General features: G+C 31.8%; 1 protein-coding gene across 6 annotated transcripts; it reads right to left on the bottom strand.

Annotated features, from left to right (window-relative positions):
• Positions 1-57: 57 nt before the first annotated feature.
• Positions 58-13,428, bottom strand: LOC111619590 (inositol-3-phosphate synthase 1-A-like). 6 transcript variants are annotated; one of them, XM_023361350.1, is made up of 6 exons: positions 13,233-13,428; positions 2,877-2,999; positions 2,645-2,806; positions 2,040-2,573; positions 1,641-1,964; positions 58-1,551 (listed from the first exon to the last, which is right to left on the bottom strand). In XM_023361350.1, exons 1-6 carry the CDS (start codon positions 13,254-13,256, stop codon positions 1,045-1,047), a joined length of 1,674 nt encoding a protein of 557 aa, XP_023217118.1. In that variant the 5' UTR covers positions 13,257-13,428; the 3' UTR covers positions 58-1,044. The 6 variants fall into 6 exon arrangements, with proteins under 6 accessions (XP_023217118.1, XP_023217119.1, XP_023217122.1 ...); XM_023361351.1 differs by having other exon boundaries at positions 2,877-2,987; positions 13,233-13,427; XM_023361354.1 differs by lacking the exon at positions 13,233-13,428 and adding an exon at positions 12,449-12,552.
• Between the last annotated feature and the right edge of the window lie 221 nt (positions 13,429-13,649).

The following is a 13,649-nucleotide window of genomic DNA, read 5'->3' as shown; positions in this document are numbered from 1 at the left end:
AGTACAATAAAAAGTAATTTAAAGCGATTAACAATTAATTAACAAATCAACAAATAACGTTATTAAACTTACAGATTGTATCTGACGTATATGAGTCGTTGTCGACGAGTTAGTGACTTACGCGAATAACCATTCGCAATATAGTTAAAATGCGCTGTTTTTTTCCCCTTCTTATTATTTATATTTTAATTTTTTTAATATGCAAAACACGCATTTAGTTCGCCAGACAACAATAAAGTATCGAATTTTTAAAAAGTATTACACTAGAATACAAATTTATTGCAATTGTTGTTCTAATTTTTGTATTTTGACCTAGAAGGTCGCCACTTGTTTACAACTGGAGTCGCTTACTTTCATACTCTCATTAAGGAAGAAAAAAAAGGAAAAATGTCTGCATGTATTGAACTAAACTGTAATCAAATTATTTTTCTCTCTTATTTTTATGTATTTCAGTGTAAAAATAGTTTTTTCCTTGAATTTAAACAGAAGTTATTTGATTTATTCGAGTGCTATCTATTAATCATGCTTTTTCAATTGTTTTCAAATCGTTTTTAACTACTGCCATCTATTGGCGGCATTTTAAATAATTTTCTGATACTACCGCCATCTGCCAGTCTATTTGTTAAATAATAATGAATAAATGTGCTGCCACCTGCATTTATATGTTAATTATTCTTTTTTGATGATAATTTTATGAGTGAATATCTCAAAATAATTCTAATTTATTTACAACCCTACAATTTCTAAATTAATTAGTTTATTATAATTCCGAAATTATGTTTTGCATACGTGAAAATCCGTTTAAAACAGAAGAAAATACGTGAACATTTTTATTCAATAGAATATAATTTATATATAAAAGCATCGTCTATCAGATACTTTACAAACTTGCATGTAATATAATAAATTTTAAAACAATAGAAAACTTTCAGAGGAAATTCTCTAAAAATATGATTTCGCTTTCGGTATAAAATTGTGTATTTCAACATCTACATTCTGTGAATGGATAGTAAATGAATTTTATACAAATAATTAATACTGAATCTAAGAGTAGCCGTTAATAACCTTACTAGTTCGAATCAATTCATTCAGATGATTAACTTCTGACAATTTGGGATACGGAGGATTAGAATTCATTTCATTTGCTTGCCATTTTTCGGGATGGCAAACTTTATGCTCCAGCTCCATGTGATTCAGAGGAGGAAGTCCGATGCAGGCTCTGAAAATGTTCTCTATGCAGGCCCGCTGCTTAAATAGAGCATTGACGATCTGTGCGCCTTTAGGAACCATGGGAGCCTTACACAGGTAACTAAGGATAGACAATACGCTATTGAAACTCTCGAATTTCTGATCGTCTCCTACCCTGAAGCTTATTCTTTGGCATATTTCGGTCAGAATGACCAGATCTAGGATGATTGGACTAGCCAGCAACGAATCTTCGCAAGTGTTGTGCACCACGATGGTGTTGTGACCTCCCATCATGATTTCTGACGTGTACTCGTCCAGGGCCCTCTTGCTATCGCCCACATACGGCACGTATTTGATCACCACCTGTAAATATTTTAAAGTATTTTAAAACTCTGCTTATCTAACTTTGGCGACGAGTCGAAATTTATATAGATACGAAACAGAAGACTTACACAGTGGTCGGGTTTCTCTCCGGGTTCGTAAAGGATCCTGTTGGACTCGATCATGTCGTCGACCACGTTGCTCTTGGACACTTCCTTAGAACGGAACTGTTGGGGGGCTGACAGATTCTTGCCGTCGTTATTGCCCAGATGATTGTAACTGACGATGGAGACGGGCTTGATGCCCGCGCTGACCAAGAAGTCGACGATGACGGATTTGAACTTGGTCTGGCCAGATTTGAAGTCGTTGCCGCCGATAAACACCGAATGCTTCTCGGCCAACTCCACGCACCCGGGAACAAAAGTGTTCTGAGGAGATCCATTGATGTAGGCACACTACAAATACGCAAAATCGTCGGTTATTCGTCGGAAGCTACGGAAACGGAAATGAGTAATCGACGGAACACTTACCCCTTCTAATATGCTGGCCACGGCATAGAGGGTGGAGGGCGATATTTCCGATGCCTCGTTCTTGATAGAGGCCAGCAAATTGTCGGCGGTGTCGTTCAGACCCGGGCGGACGTCACAGAATCGCTCAGTGTTGGCCGTCCACAACACTATCACCTTGTCCAGACCACACTTCTCTTTGAAGTCTCGAATGTCGCGCCTGACGGCACACACCTGTTCCCACTTGCTGCCTGTCAGCACGTTGTCGGCCCTGCTCTCCTGATTGGCGGCGATGAAGTCTTTATGATAGATGGCCGGGCGTGGGACCATCTTCTTCAAGTGCTCTTTCAGCTGAACCTGAAGGTTGTAGTCCAGAACTCTGGCGCGCTCCGTGGCGTCGGCCAAATTCATGGACGAAATGTCCCATCCGTCGACGACGATGTCGTTGGGGTCGACCATGGGAAGCAGGTCCTTCATAGGAACGTAAACATCGCCGTCTGGCGACGATCCCAAGCACACTGTCGATGCCTGGGTTAAGGAACCGAAATAGTTGGCTTTCTGTAAAGATCAGAGTTGAGAAACCTTATCTTAGAAACGAACGGAACGGAATGAGGAAGTGTGTGACTTACCACTACTCCTACTTTAGTGTGCCAAGAGAGTTTCATCTTATTCGCCAAAATTGCGGCTGCCACCGTAGTGCCGTTATTACCGCCTAATCCCACCATCATCAGACCTAATCTAGGCACTTTTCTCTGGGTACGAAACGTAATTTGGGTAATGTGTGGAAAAATCTTTAAAAAACAAAATAGTGTTTGATTCTAGAAGTGTCATCAAATTAATAAAGAAAACAAAGCTTCTTACTTTATATTCTCCATTATCCATCTTAACTTCTGTTGTTTGGTAATCATAATCGGCTTCAATGTAGTCTTCCGCATAACGGGCATTGGAACTCTCTACTTTAAAGAATGACATCTGGAAAATTGTCTATAAAAAGTAAATATAATATGCAAATTGTAATCTGTGATAATGCTTCTGTAAAACGGTATGGTGTACTGGAAAAGAGGATCGAATTTGCGAGAAGTTACGAGTCACAACAATACTTCGTGTTACTGTAGATGATTTGGGTAAAATAAGCGGATATTATTATTTTTATATCCGCTCGTTCCTTATATACGCGGAGGTAGTTTTCCACGGTGAAGTTTCTAGAATAGGAATTTTCCATAGTCAAGTTAAGCGCACGTATCATTGGTGGAATGGTCGCTTGGCAACCGGTCGACGTCCCCCTGTCTCTTCTCTCTTTACCATGTTTCGATTTTCTTCTGTGACAAAATATCATCTGTCAATTATTAAAGGAAATGAAATCGAATACTGCAGTTACGTTTCGAACTTACTTGTTAACATACAAATATGTGTAAATTACATTACTTTAAAAGTAAAAGTTGCACCATACAGTTTCTTTATGCTATTTTTTCTCTTTCTATAGCATTTTATATATAAATATTCTCTCTGTATTTGTGTAGTCGTGTTCTAGAATGCTATAAAAAGTGGAAAAATAGCATTAAAAAAAACTGTATTGTGTCACTTTTACTTTTAAAGTAATGTAATGATATGCGTATTTGTATGTTAAATGTTCGCGTAGATAGTCTTAATACGAAATTGCAAAAAACGAATTGATATAAGTTTAAGAAGATTACAACTTTATTCAAAGTGCGAATTTGAAAAACAATTCCAAGTAAAATATGGCGATTAAACTTTTTGGATTAATATGTAGTTCGTGGTCGTTCAAGGTCACCTATAGATCGATAATAGATGTACAGTACTTGAATCGATCTATAGACAGTGTCGTATCGATTTTAATTAATGTTTTTCATAAAGCGTATTTAGAGCAGAAAACGTTTCCTTTAAATGATTAATTGAAGAAACTTAGTGTATAGGCCTTCACTTTTACAACTAGCTATAACTAAGATATTTTAATATATGAAACATCTGTATTGTTCCGTGTAACTTATGCATTAGTTTTGTAGTAGTTGTTGTTATACATATTTTCATTGTTTTTCTTGAAATTTAATTTCTATATCAGTAGATAATATAATTAATAATGCAATCATTATAATCAAATTATGTCACCGTTTTTATTTTCCCGGCTGTTATACATAATGGAGAAAGTTTGGCGATCGGTCAAAAGATGACACCAAGATTTTCACAGTTTCGGACTGGGGGATCTTGAAACGTGGAGAAATGCAAAAAAGTTCGGGTTTTTCTTCTGAAGAAAATCGTGCTTTTCTTCACCCTCTTTCAAGCTTAATTACTCCTGTGCTTTTTATCGAAAATTTCTGAAATTTTGCAGGGTTTATTAGAGAAATTGACGCTGTTAAATTTTGGTGGTTAAAGGACAACGGGGTGGAGAGATATAGTGGATCGTGTGTCATATCACGAGTACAGCCGTACTTAATGACGATTTTACTCGTTATTAGCATTTACAATTGTTGTTTTTAATAAAAACGCATGTTTCCCTTCAAAATTTAAGTTTTCTTCCATTATATAATAGTTATAAAAAGTTTTTAAAATAAAATATATTTTTAACAGATGGCACCACCAAATGTTGCAAGATTTTTTTTATTAGGCTATTAGCAGGGGCTGCTATTATATACAGTATAGGTACTGTACAATATTAAAAAATATACAATTAAATAATTGTAAGGATCTTTAGGAATCATTATATGGAAAATTCCATGAATTACATAACTTTTTTAGTTTTCAACTACCGTTTCACCCTTCGTAACGCTTCACACAAACCCATTCTCAAAATTACGTAAAGTATGGCCCTTAATTGTACTAAGAAATAATACACAGTTGGGGCATCGAACGTTACATTATTTTATTAATTACACGTGTAACACAAAGCAGGGATGTAAACAGTACGTTTTTCTATGCAACTCTTCGGAAACAAAAATGAGCCATTCTCTTACCCGAGGACTAAGATCCTAATAGTACGTTTTTGTAAACACCCCCACACCCTCTTAACCTAAGGCATAGTAAGGATTATCTCATACCCACCCAACCTATAAAAAATCTCTATAATTAGTTATAAACATACCAATATACACAAAAACAAGTAAATGAATATAAAAAAGAAAAAATCATAGGTTCATCTGTAATGTAGGTTCGAACTAGCTAACAGAAACAAACAGTAAAAAAATACGTGCACTTCGCCAAGTAGATATGCCGCGAATTTTGAAGCACTTGTAGAGGCCGAACACAAAAGTAAAATTTGTTTTTCTCAGAAACAAATAGTCTACATTCAATAACCATTGAAACGTCATTTACTTCGTATATGAATTTAAAGATTTCCCTTGTTAGTGTCCACAGGACAAAAAAAGTTTTAAAAAACTATCTGTCTAGAAGTGCCTCCGTGGGAGGACTTTCTATTAAATTTACGTAAACATTTGTAAATTGTAAATGCCAATAACGAGTAAACTTTTAATTAAGTCCGACTCCATTGGAGTTACGACTCGTGATCTCGCTCTATCTCCCCACCCTCTGGAAAAATTTAATACCATCGATACCCGTTATAAACAAGTTATCATGCCAGATTTTTCTTTCTTAATCTTGCTTCCATCCTGAGATATTAAACGAAATAGAATCTATATAAAAACTTATTTTCCATCCTCCAACTTGTGCAGCAATTGTTAGCCACATAGAGAATACACAAAATTTGGCCAATAAAAAGAGAGAAACCGCTTTAGATATTGACATTGAATTTTCCTATCTAAAAACTCTAGCAACGAGAGTTGCGTAACTTTCCCGGCTGTTATGAGTTCTTATTAGGAAAAAAAAACCTTATTATTAATTAAACAAAAATGAAAATATGTGGCGCCATCTGTTATCAGATTTTGTTATAAAAACATTTTTATATTTTTAATTACTATAAAATGGCAAAAAGCTTAATTTTGAGGGTAAGGTGAGTTTTATAAAAGAGTGTAAATGTCTATCCTCTATCCTCAAATTAAGCCTTTCGTAATAATTAATAATATACAGTATTATATTTAATTAATAACATCTGGTAACAGATGGCGCCATACATAATTTTAACTTTGAGCTCGTTCCTATTTATTTATTATTATTTTTTTAAATATTTTTTAAACGGAATTTTTATCATAATTCAACTAAAAAGACTCCTTTTAAGCTTTTATTGTTATAATGTAATTGAAAACGACCGGACTTTCTAGTTGGGAGGTCCAAAATATTTCGAAATTCAAAACTATTCGCAACAAATTAACTCAAATTAATTAATTTAGTTCATGTTCTCAGCACAATATTTGCAAGTCATAATTTCCAACATACTTTATTGGTAGGGAATCCATAATGACAGCACTTATTCTACTGTCATTATGGATTACATTTCATTTTATGCATCAAAAATGAAGTAAATGAAGTTGCAAATTAGTTTAGAATACAGGCTTTATAACAATAAATAATTTATAATTTTCATGCTGAAAGCAAACAATAAAGAATTAAAAAATTGTCACATTTAATATTGAATTTATGCTTGTAAATGCTATAGCAATTTTATGAACATTGCCTGACTCAATCCATATTTATTATTATATGATGCATTGCTAGTTTCATAGGAAGTGTTTATAGTAATTAAGAATGAACTAATGGTAATGAGTTAGTGAAGCTGACTAGAAAAAATTTAAAAAATTATTAACTTGTTACATATTATATATGATAGAATTCATATTTTTATGCTAAATAATAGAAATAAACACACAGCTTTTTGCTGGCTAACTACAAGATAAAATATTTAATATATCAATGATACATTTTTACTGAAAAATCATCATTGTGTTTAGTATTATAATAATTATTGAGTTGCAATTTGAAAAAATTGTAGACTTATAAATTTCCACTGTCCCTCTCTCTAGCTTTCCTTAATCTTGAGGAGTTAGATAGATGAAAGACAAGAGGAGGTATAGAAGCCTTAGGGACAGGACGTCCTGACTAACTATATGCAAACTTCTGATGCAAACCGAAACCACGTTATTTTAATTCAAAAATTTTTCTATGAAAGGAATTAGATAGATGACCCACACACTTCAATTGCTAAAGGAAAATTATGATGTACAGGGGCAAGCCACTGCTAATTTGAGGTGGAGAGCATATATTTTAAGTTAAATAAATTAAAAATATGATTTGAAACTGCAGCCCAGCATTGTGATTTATATATATATAATATGTATCTTGTAGATCTATCAGTATCAATTTTTGTCAAATTTTTTTATGCATTTCAACTAGAAATGTCAGTATATGCAATATGAAATTGCATTTTAAATAATTTGTAGTACAGTTATTTAATATTTACTTATATAATTAATATATTAAGAACTTGAAAAATTAAAAACAAAAGTCAATGCAATATTTAAAAAACTGACAGCACAAATTGTATTTATAAAGCAAGGAGAAAATTATATAAAATTTCTACTTTTCTAAATTACACTTAAAATTTATTTCAAAGAAGTATGAATTTTTCAAAGTATTTTCAATTAATTAAGGATAGATATATATTTATGAAATAAATTTTTGCTGTGTTAAAAACATTTACTATTATTATTTCAAAAATATACTTTCCACAAGAATTAGTGCCCACACAAAAAGCCTACTTTTATATATTTCACATGTACTAATGAATCCCATTATAAAAAAAACCAGAGAGATAGAACTTCTTATCTCTGTTATCCTTTAGCAGTATATTTCATTAATCATATCAAGCAACATGGAATATAAAAGTAAATGATTGTATATTCTTATAGTTGAGAGTGAAATTTACCTGTGGAAAGATATTAATTCATTGAGAAATTAACAAACAGTGTTAATTAACCAAGGTGAAAAATATATTGTTATTTATATGCACATTCAAATAATATATATGTATAAATACTATTATGTTAACTATAGATGTATGTTAACTATTTTAAAATTAAATTTATTTTAATAGCATGCAATACTTTTTCCTAGTTTATTAATTTTTTGTTTTTTTTACATTTTTGTTTTTAGTACTCTAGAATTGTCTTTTTATTTTAAATGAAAGAATTTTCCTGAAAAAATAAAGCAATTTTTATTAACTTTAAATTAAACTTTATCTGTTCAAGTATTGTCTAGTTGTAGTTACCATTTCTAAGTTTGCAATCAAATCTTAACTGTTCAGTAAAAGTTAACTTTCCAAATGAGGAAGACCAAAGAGCTTAGCAAAATTTCCAAGAGACAATAAAGATAGAGTACTACTATTAGAGTATACACTTTCACTTGAATATCAAACTCCTAGCTCCTGGCATTGTGTGATCAGGCCCAGATCCAAGAACCAATCTTGGGAATTTTTGTATTTTTTTTTTTATTAAGATTTAGTGCTTTAATAATTACTTAAAGAAAACTACTTTTCAATTCTGTTAATTTTTGTTTTGTTATGATAAAAATACTAGACATTATTTCTTTTAGAATTATGTAAAGCTCACATTAGCAATAAAAGCTCAGGAACAATAGCATCGGTTGCCACACCCAGAATTCACTACTGTGTGGTACTAAATTTTATCTTATAAAAATACTAAATGACAAATATATNAACATGAAAAAGAAATGACAAATATATATATATATATATATATTTTTAAGTGGTGTATATTTTATATTTCTTTGAAAATAGGCCTACTAATTTTTTTCAGTTGAATAGGCTTATAGAAACAATAGAGTGTCATATCTAAAACAATTTAGCCACCATTTTTTCATATTTATTTTGTAATTTCTTTCCAAGCATCCAGTAATTAAAACAGTACAAAGCTTATTATTATTGTGTACAGTACATGCACATTGCACAGTGGCCATCTGTTTATACTCTATATTTGTAAATTCTTTTGTCTAAAGCACTTTGATATTAATATTCCACTTACTGTGCTTAAAAATTATCCATGCAAGTGTTATTGCTAACTATACTCATATTCTTTAAATATACACATGCCAGGTGAATTAAAGTACCTCTTATTCATTGCTATTTAGAGATTTAGCAACCCTAAATGCAATAAAATCTGGAATACTGACATTTCAGGACATTCAGGGAACATTTCCATAAAAGAGTTAGTAGCAATACTCACTACCATGGCACTTTTGGCATTGCAAGCAGCAAACATTTTATTTGTAGATGTACTTAAGCTATACCTTAGCAATGCAGGAAATGTTACTCACTATGGTTGCCATTCTGAAGGTGATCAGTGTCTTTAAGTGGTCAACTGTAATTGTTCCTTTGTGATGCTTCTTAGATACAGCAATATGGTCTTTTAAGGCTGATAAATTAGCAACATTGTCTTCAATAAACATTTATGTTCCCACAACAAAAAACTTCAAACAGATTAGAGCCAATAGACATTTAATAATTAGATGACATTCTAAATAAATGGATGTTAAAATTTTACTATTCTTTGCATCTATGTGTGTATCAGAGTTTTTTAACTGTATGTATTTGTTTTAATGTTTTAAAATCATTTCCATACATTTGTTTCTAAATTTGCATTATTCACACAACAATCTGCATTTTTCTGTTAGGAATTTAGATCTGTTCTGAATTGAAGATATTGTTTAACAGATAGAATCTGGTTATTTTCCATGTTTTTTTTATCCTAACAATTTCCAGCGTAGATTGAATTTCCAGCATAATTAATTAAAATAAACAGCCAAAGCTGTCTGTTTTAATTAATTAAATAGATCATCAATTCTTACACTTTGAATTTGAGAACCCTTTTCATATAATATGCATTTTGCCAGATTTTTAACCATTAACTTTGTACTTAAATGACAAGCACAGAAAATTTAATCAAATTCCTATGTGAACAAGAAATGCTAACAGTTGATGATGGAAAATTAATTGGGATTGCATGGTATTTTTATATTTTCGTAATATAATTAAATAACAATTCAAATTTTAGCTTGGAAAATCATTTGCAGATCCTTATTAACTTTCAGACCCCAGAAGTATGCAGACCACAGGTAAAGAATTACTGACATAGATGAAAATTTTTTCAAAACTAAAACTTGCCACGCTCCATTGCATAGTATATACATTTCTGTTTGAAATTTAATCATCAATTTCTAAGACACATTGTCTTGTAAAATGGAAGTTCAATTATGTTAATCTAAGTAATTTTTGTACTAAATGAAATAATTCTATCAATTCATTTGTAAATTTCCAAATTTAAGTAATAAAAACAGTTCTAATTTTAAATGTTGAAGTCCTACTTTTCCTTCATCTTTGTACATATAAATATATGTGAAAAAGCACTGTGTATTTTAGCTCATTGTTAATTTTAATAGTTTGCTTTTTTCTTATGTTTTAGTTTTATCAGCATTTTTTCTTGTCGTGGAGCAAATTTTTACCTTTGAGCATTGCCTATAATGTACTTTGTAAAAAATAAATCTGCACACATTTTTCAAATATCAAATTGAAAAATTATACAGTACTACAGTACTGTTTAACATTAAATTATTAGTGTTTTGTATCAATTTAAGATACAAAACACTAATAACTCTGCATGCTTACTGATTTTCTCTAGTTTCAATCTTCCAAGACCAATAGTTAATTATAATTTAAAATTTCATTCATTCATCTCTTTCAAATAAGGTTAGAATGGAACAATACATTTATTATTCCAAGTGAGCATAATCACAATTACTGTATTTTAAATATAGAACAGTAAGCAAGTAATTTATAATGCACTAATATCAGTGATAGTATATTCAAATTGATATGCATGGAGGATAGAAGGGATTGTTTATGTAAGCCCACGCTGGCAGAATGGATAAAACTACTAAACACTTGGTCACAGCATTATGCAAATGATCCTTCATTTGCTTAATGCTGAATAGAGGCCAGTTTCCATGGAAATCTTCGCAAAGATACCTCATGGCAGATCACTCGTGTGTTGCGTTGCCTCATCCTACAATTCATTCCAATTACAGTTGTCCCTTGATAATCCGACAGGTATGGGACCAAAGGTGTGTCAGATTACCAAAAGTGTCCGGATTACCGAAAATAATTACATATTTCGCATTGTTTTGCTAGCAGTAACTTACAATATTCTCTACTCCAACTGTTCGAACAGAACTGCTCACATAAAACACACGAAATGTGTGTCATCGTGTAAAAATTGGCTGGGGAGATTCACATCGCGACATGCTTCTGTGCAAGCAGACACGTAACAAGGACGGGTACCTTCACGGGAGGTGCGTCGGACTACTGAGCATGTCGGATTAAAAAACGTCGGACTATAGAGGGACAACTGTATTTATGTAAGTTTCAACTTTAGTCATTATAAGAAGCTTTTATTTTTCGACTATTTTTCTCTTCCTGAATATTAATTTATCAAAACACTTTTATAGTTAAGGAAATCAAATATAGTGAGTGTCTCGTACTTCGAACTTAATTCGTTCCAGGAAGTCGTTCGAAGTCCGAAGCAATTTTTCTCATAAGAAATAACAGAAAGTGAAGTAATTCATTCTTTGACCCTAAACAATACCTATTTCGATAAACTTAAAAGTGCAATACACATTATTTAATGTAAAATATCAATTAATGTATAATATGTATTAATAAATGACTTTACAGAGTAAAGGTGTCGAGAAGTTTGTGTGATTATACAAGAGGTGCGGTTCTTTAGAGCATTGGAGGAATAATTATCCAAGTGTTTCAACGGTGGCAAATATTAAACGCAGAATATTCATAAATAGGTAAGTTTATTAAAATACTAAGTTAAAATTGCTATTAAAAGGTACAGTATGCCAAACTATAATAACATAATTGTTTGTTTAAATAATAATCACTGGTCAATAATTACAAAGCATTAAATATTTTGTATCATTTCTAGTCATTAAACACAGTTAAGAGTATTTGTACTTCCATTGTACAGTACTGTACTTCCAGTTAAGTTAGTAACAATATACGAGCAATTAAATACGTTATTATCTGTTAAAATACACTGAATATGAAATACTAAATGCCCGTGAATAGAAGAGAGCATTAAATATCAAGCTTCAGTATTAATGTTATAAAAATAAAAGCCCACATGAGCTGTTGCCCGACTTTCTCGGCATTCGAACGGGAAATGGAGGGACCATTATGAAGTCCAATAATTTTTGAATTTTAACTAGGATATAAAATTTTAGTAGTAGTAGTAAGAGCTTAAAAATGAGTGGGTTGGTTAAATTATGATAAATATCATCGTTTAAAAAGACGCTACGACACCAGCTCAAACTTAAAATTGTCGCCATCTGTTACGAGATTTATTAACAATAACGTTTATATTTATTAATTACTATAAAAAGGCAAAATGGCTTAATTTTGAGAGTTATATATATATATGTTAGGAACTTGATGAATTGCAGCTTCTTACCTGGACAGATGGTCAGACTGACAGACGGAGTAAGTTAATAAAAAGCTTTAAAAATAACGCAGATGCCAATGAGTAAAATTTTTATTATATCCGACACCACACGAGATACGACACGTGACATCCCACGCCCTTCAGTTTCCTACTCCAAAGTTTAATAGCATCAATGTCCTTTATATACAAGTTATGGGGCCAAATTTCGTTTCCTAATCTTTACCCCATTCTCACATATTAAGTTAAGTTAAACGAAATACACGGCAACATAACTAGGAAGGAAAGCAAATAGCAGAATCATGTTTATTGTACACAGTTAAATTAATAGGAGGAAGACACGATTAAATTGACAGGTAATCATGAGGTTCAGACCATTCAGCATGTTATACTTTTCATGCAATGCGTGGTGTAGCAATTTTAATGGGCAGCAGTGTACCGGTACATACGTATAATATACGCACTCAGGAAATTTTTTCCTATTTTTTTATTTTTTATTTTTTTGGGTTCAGTTTTCTATAGTATACATGTAATTTCTGTTATCAGGATAATTTTATGTTCATTGTAACTTTAGAAATTTTTAAACAATATTTTAGTAAAAATTCATAGTGTATCCAGATTAGTGTAGAATTTAGAGGAGACATATCCAAAATACATATCCTCAGTAACTAATAAAGGCTATGTGTCCATCTTAGTCGTTCTCTAGGGCAATTTTATACTTACTCCTATCGACTATAACGAGAACAAAACGCAATCCAGTACAAACGAATCGAAACAAAATTGTATCGTTACTCACCCGAAAAATATATCCTAATTGCATTAAACACAAGCCGGATATTATCAGTAGCGTGTATCAAATTTGTTTGTCAATGTCTACAGATGAGAAGAAAAATAAATCAGCAAAATCTAAATTCTTGAGAGCTGTAAACTGTTATAAATTTGTGTTTCCACGCACATTAATGTTGTGCTGTATCTGATTACAAGTAGGCTGCATTTCCGGAATAATATTTACATTGTTACCATGTATTATACTGTAGGTGTAGACCTATACACGTCGCACAGAAATCCACGAGATTTAAGCCGTCATAGAAAAGCCGTTAAAGCCTGCCTAGATATACACACTTTTTTCCTATTAAAACAGAATGAATCTATATAAATGCATTCGTAGTAAGTTAATATTAAGAATAGTAGTTTGAGGGTAGAATTTTGTATT

This window comes from Centruroides sculpturatus, unplaced genomic scaffold (genome assembly GCF_000671375.1).
Source record: "Centruroides sculpturatus isolate CEXI.00-Female unplaced genomic scaffold, Cexi_2.0 scaffold261, whole genome shotgun sequence".
Lineage (NCBI taxonomy): Eukaryota > Metazoa > Arthropoda > Arachnida > Scorpiones > Buthidae > Centruroides > Centruroides sculpturatus.
Note: the sequence above shows the minus strand (reverse complement) of the source record. Positions and strands in the feature narration are given on the sequence as shown.

Coding starts and splice junctions, on each gene's coding strand:
- LOC111619590 (XM_023361350.1), bottom strand. CDS start 13,256: ATGCAATTAGGATATATTTTTCGG. Junction 2,807..2,876: donor TGGATAATGGAGAATATAAA/GTAAGAAGCTTT, acceptor TGTTTTTTAAAG/ATTTTTCCACACATTACCCA. Junction 1,552..1,640: donor GAGAGAAACCCGACCACTGT/GTAAGTCTTCTG, acceptor AAATATTTACAG/GTGGTGATCAAATACGTGCC.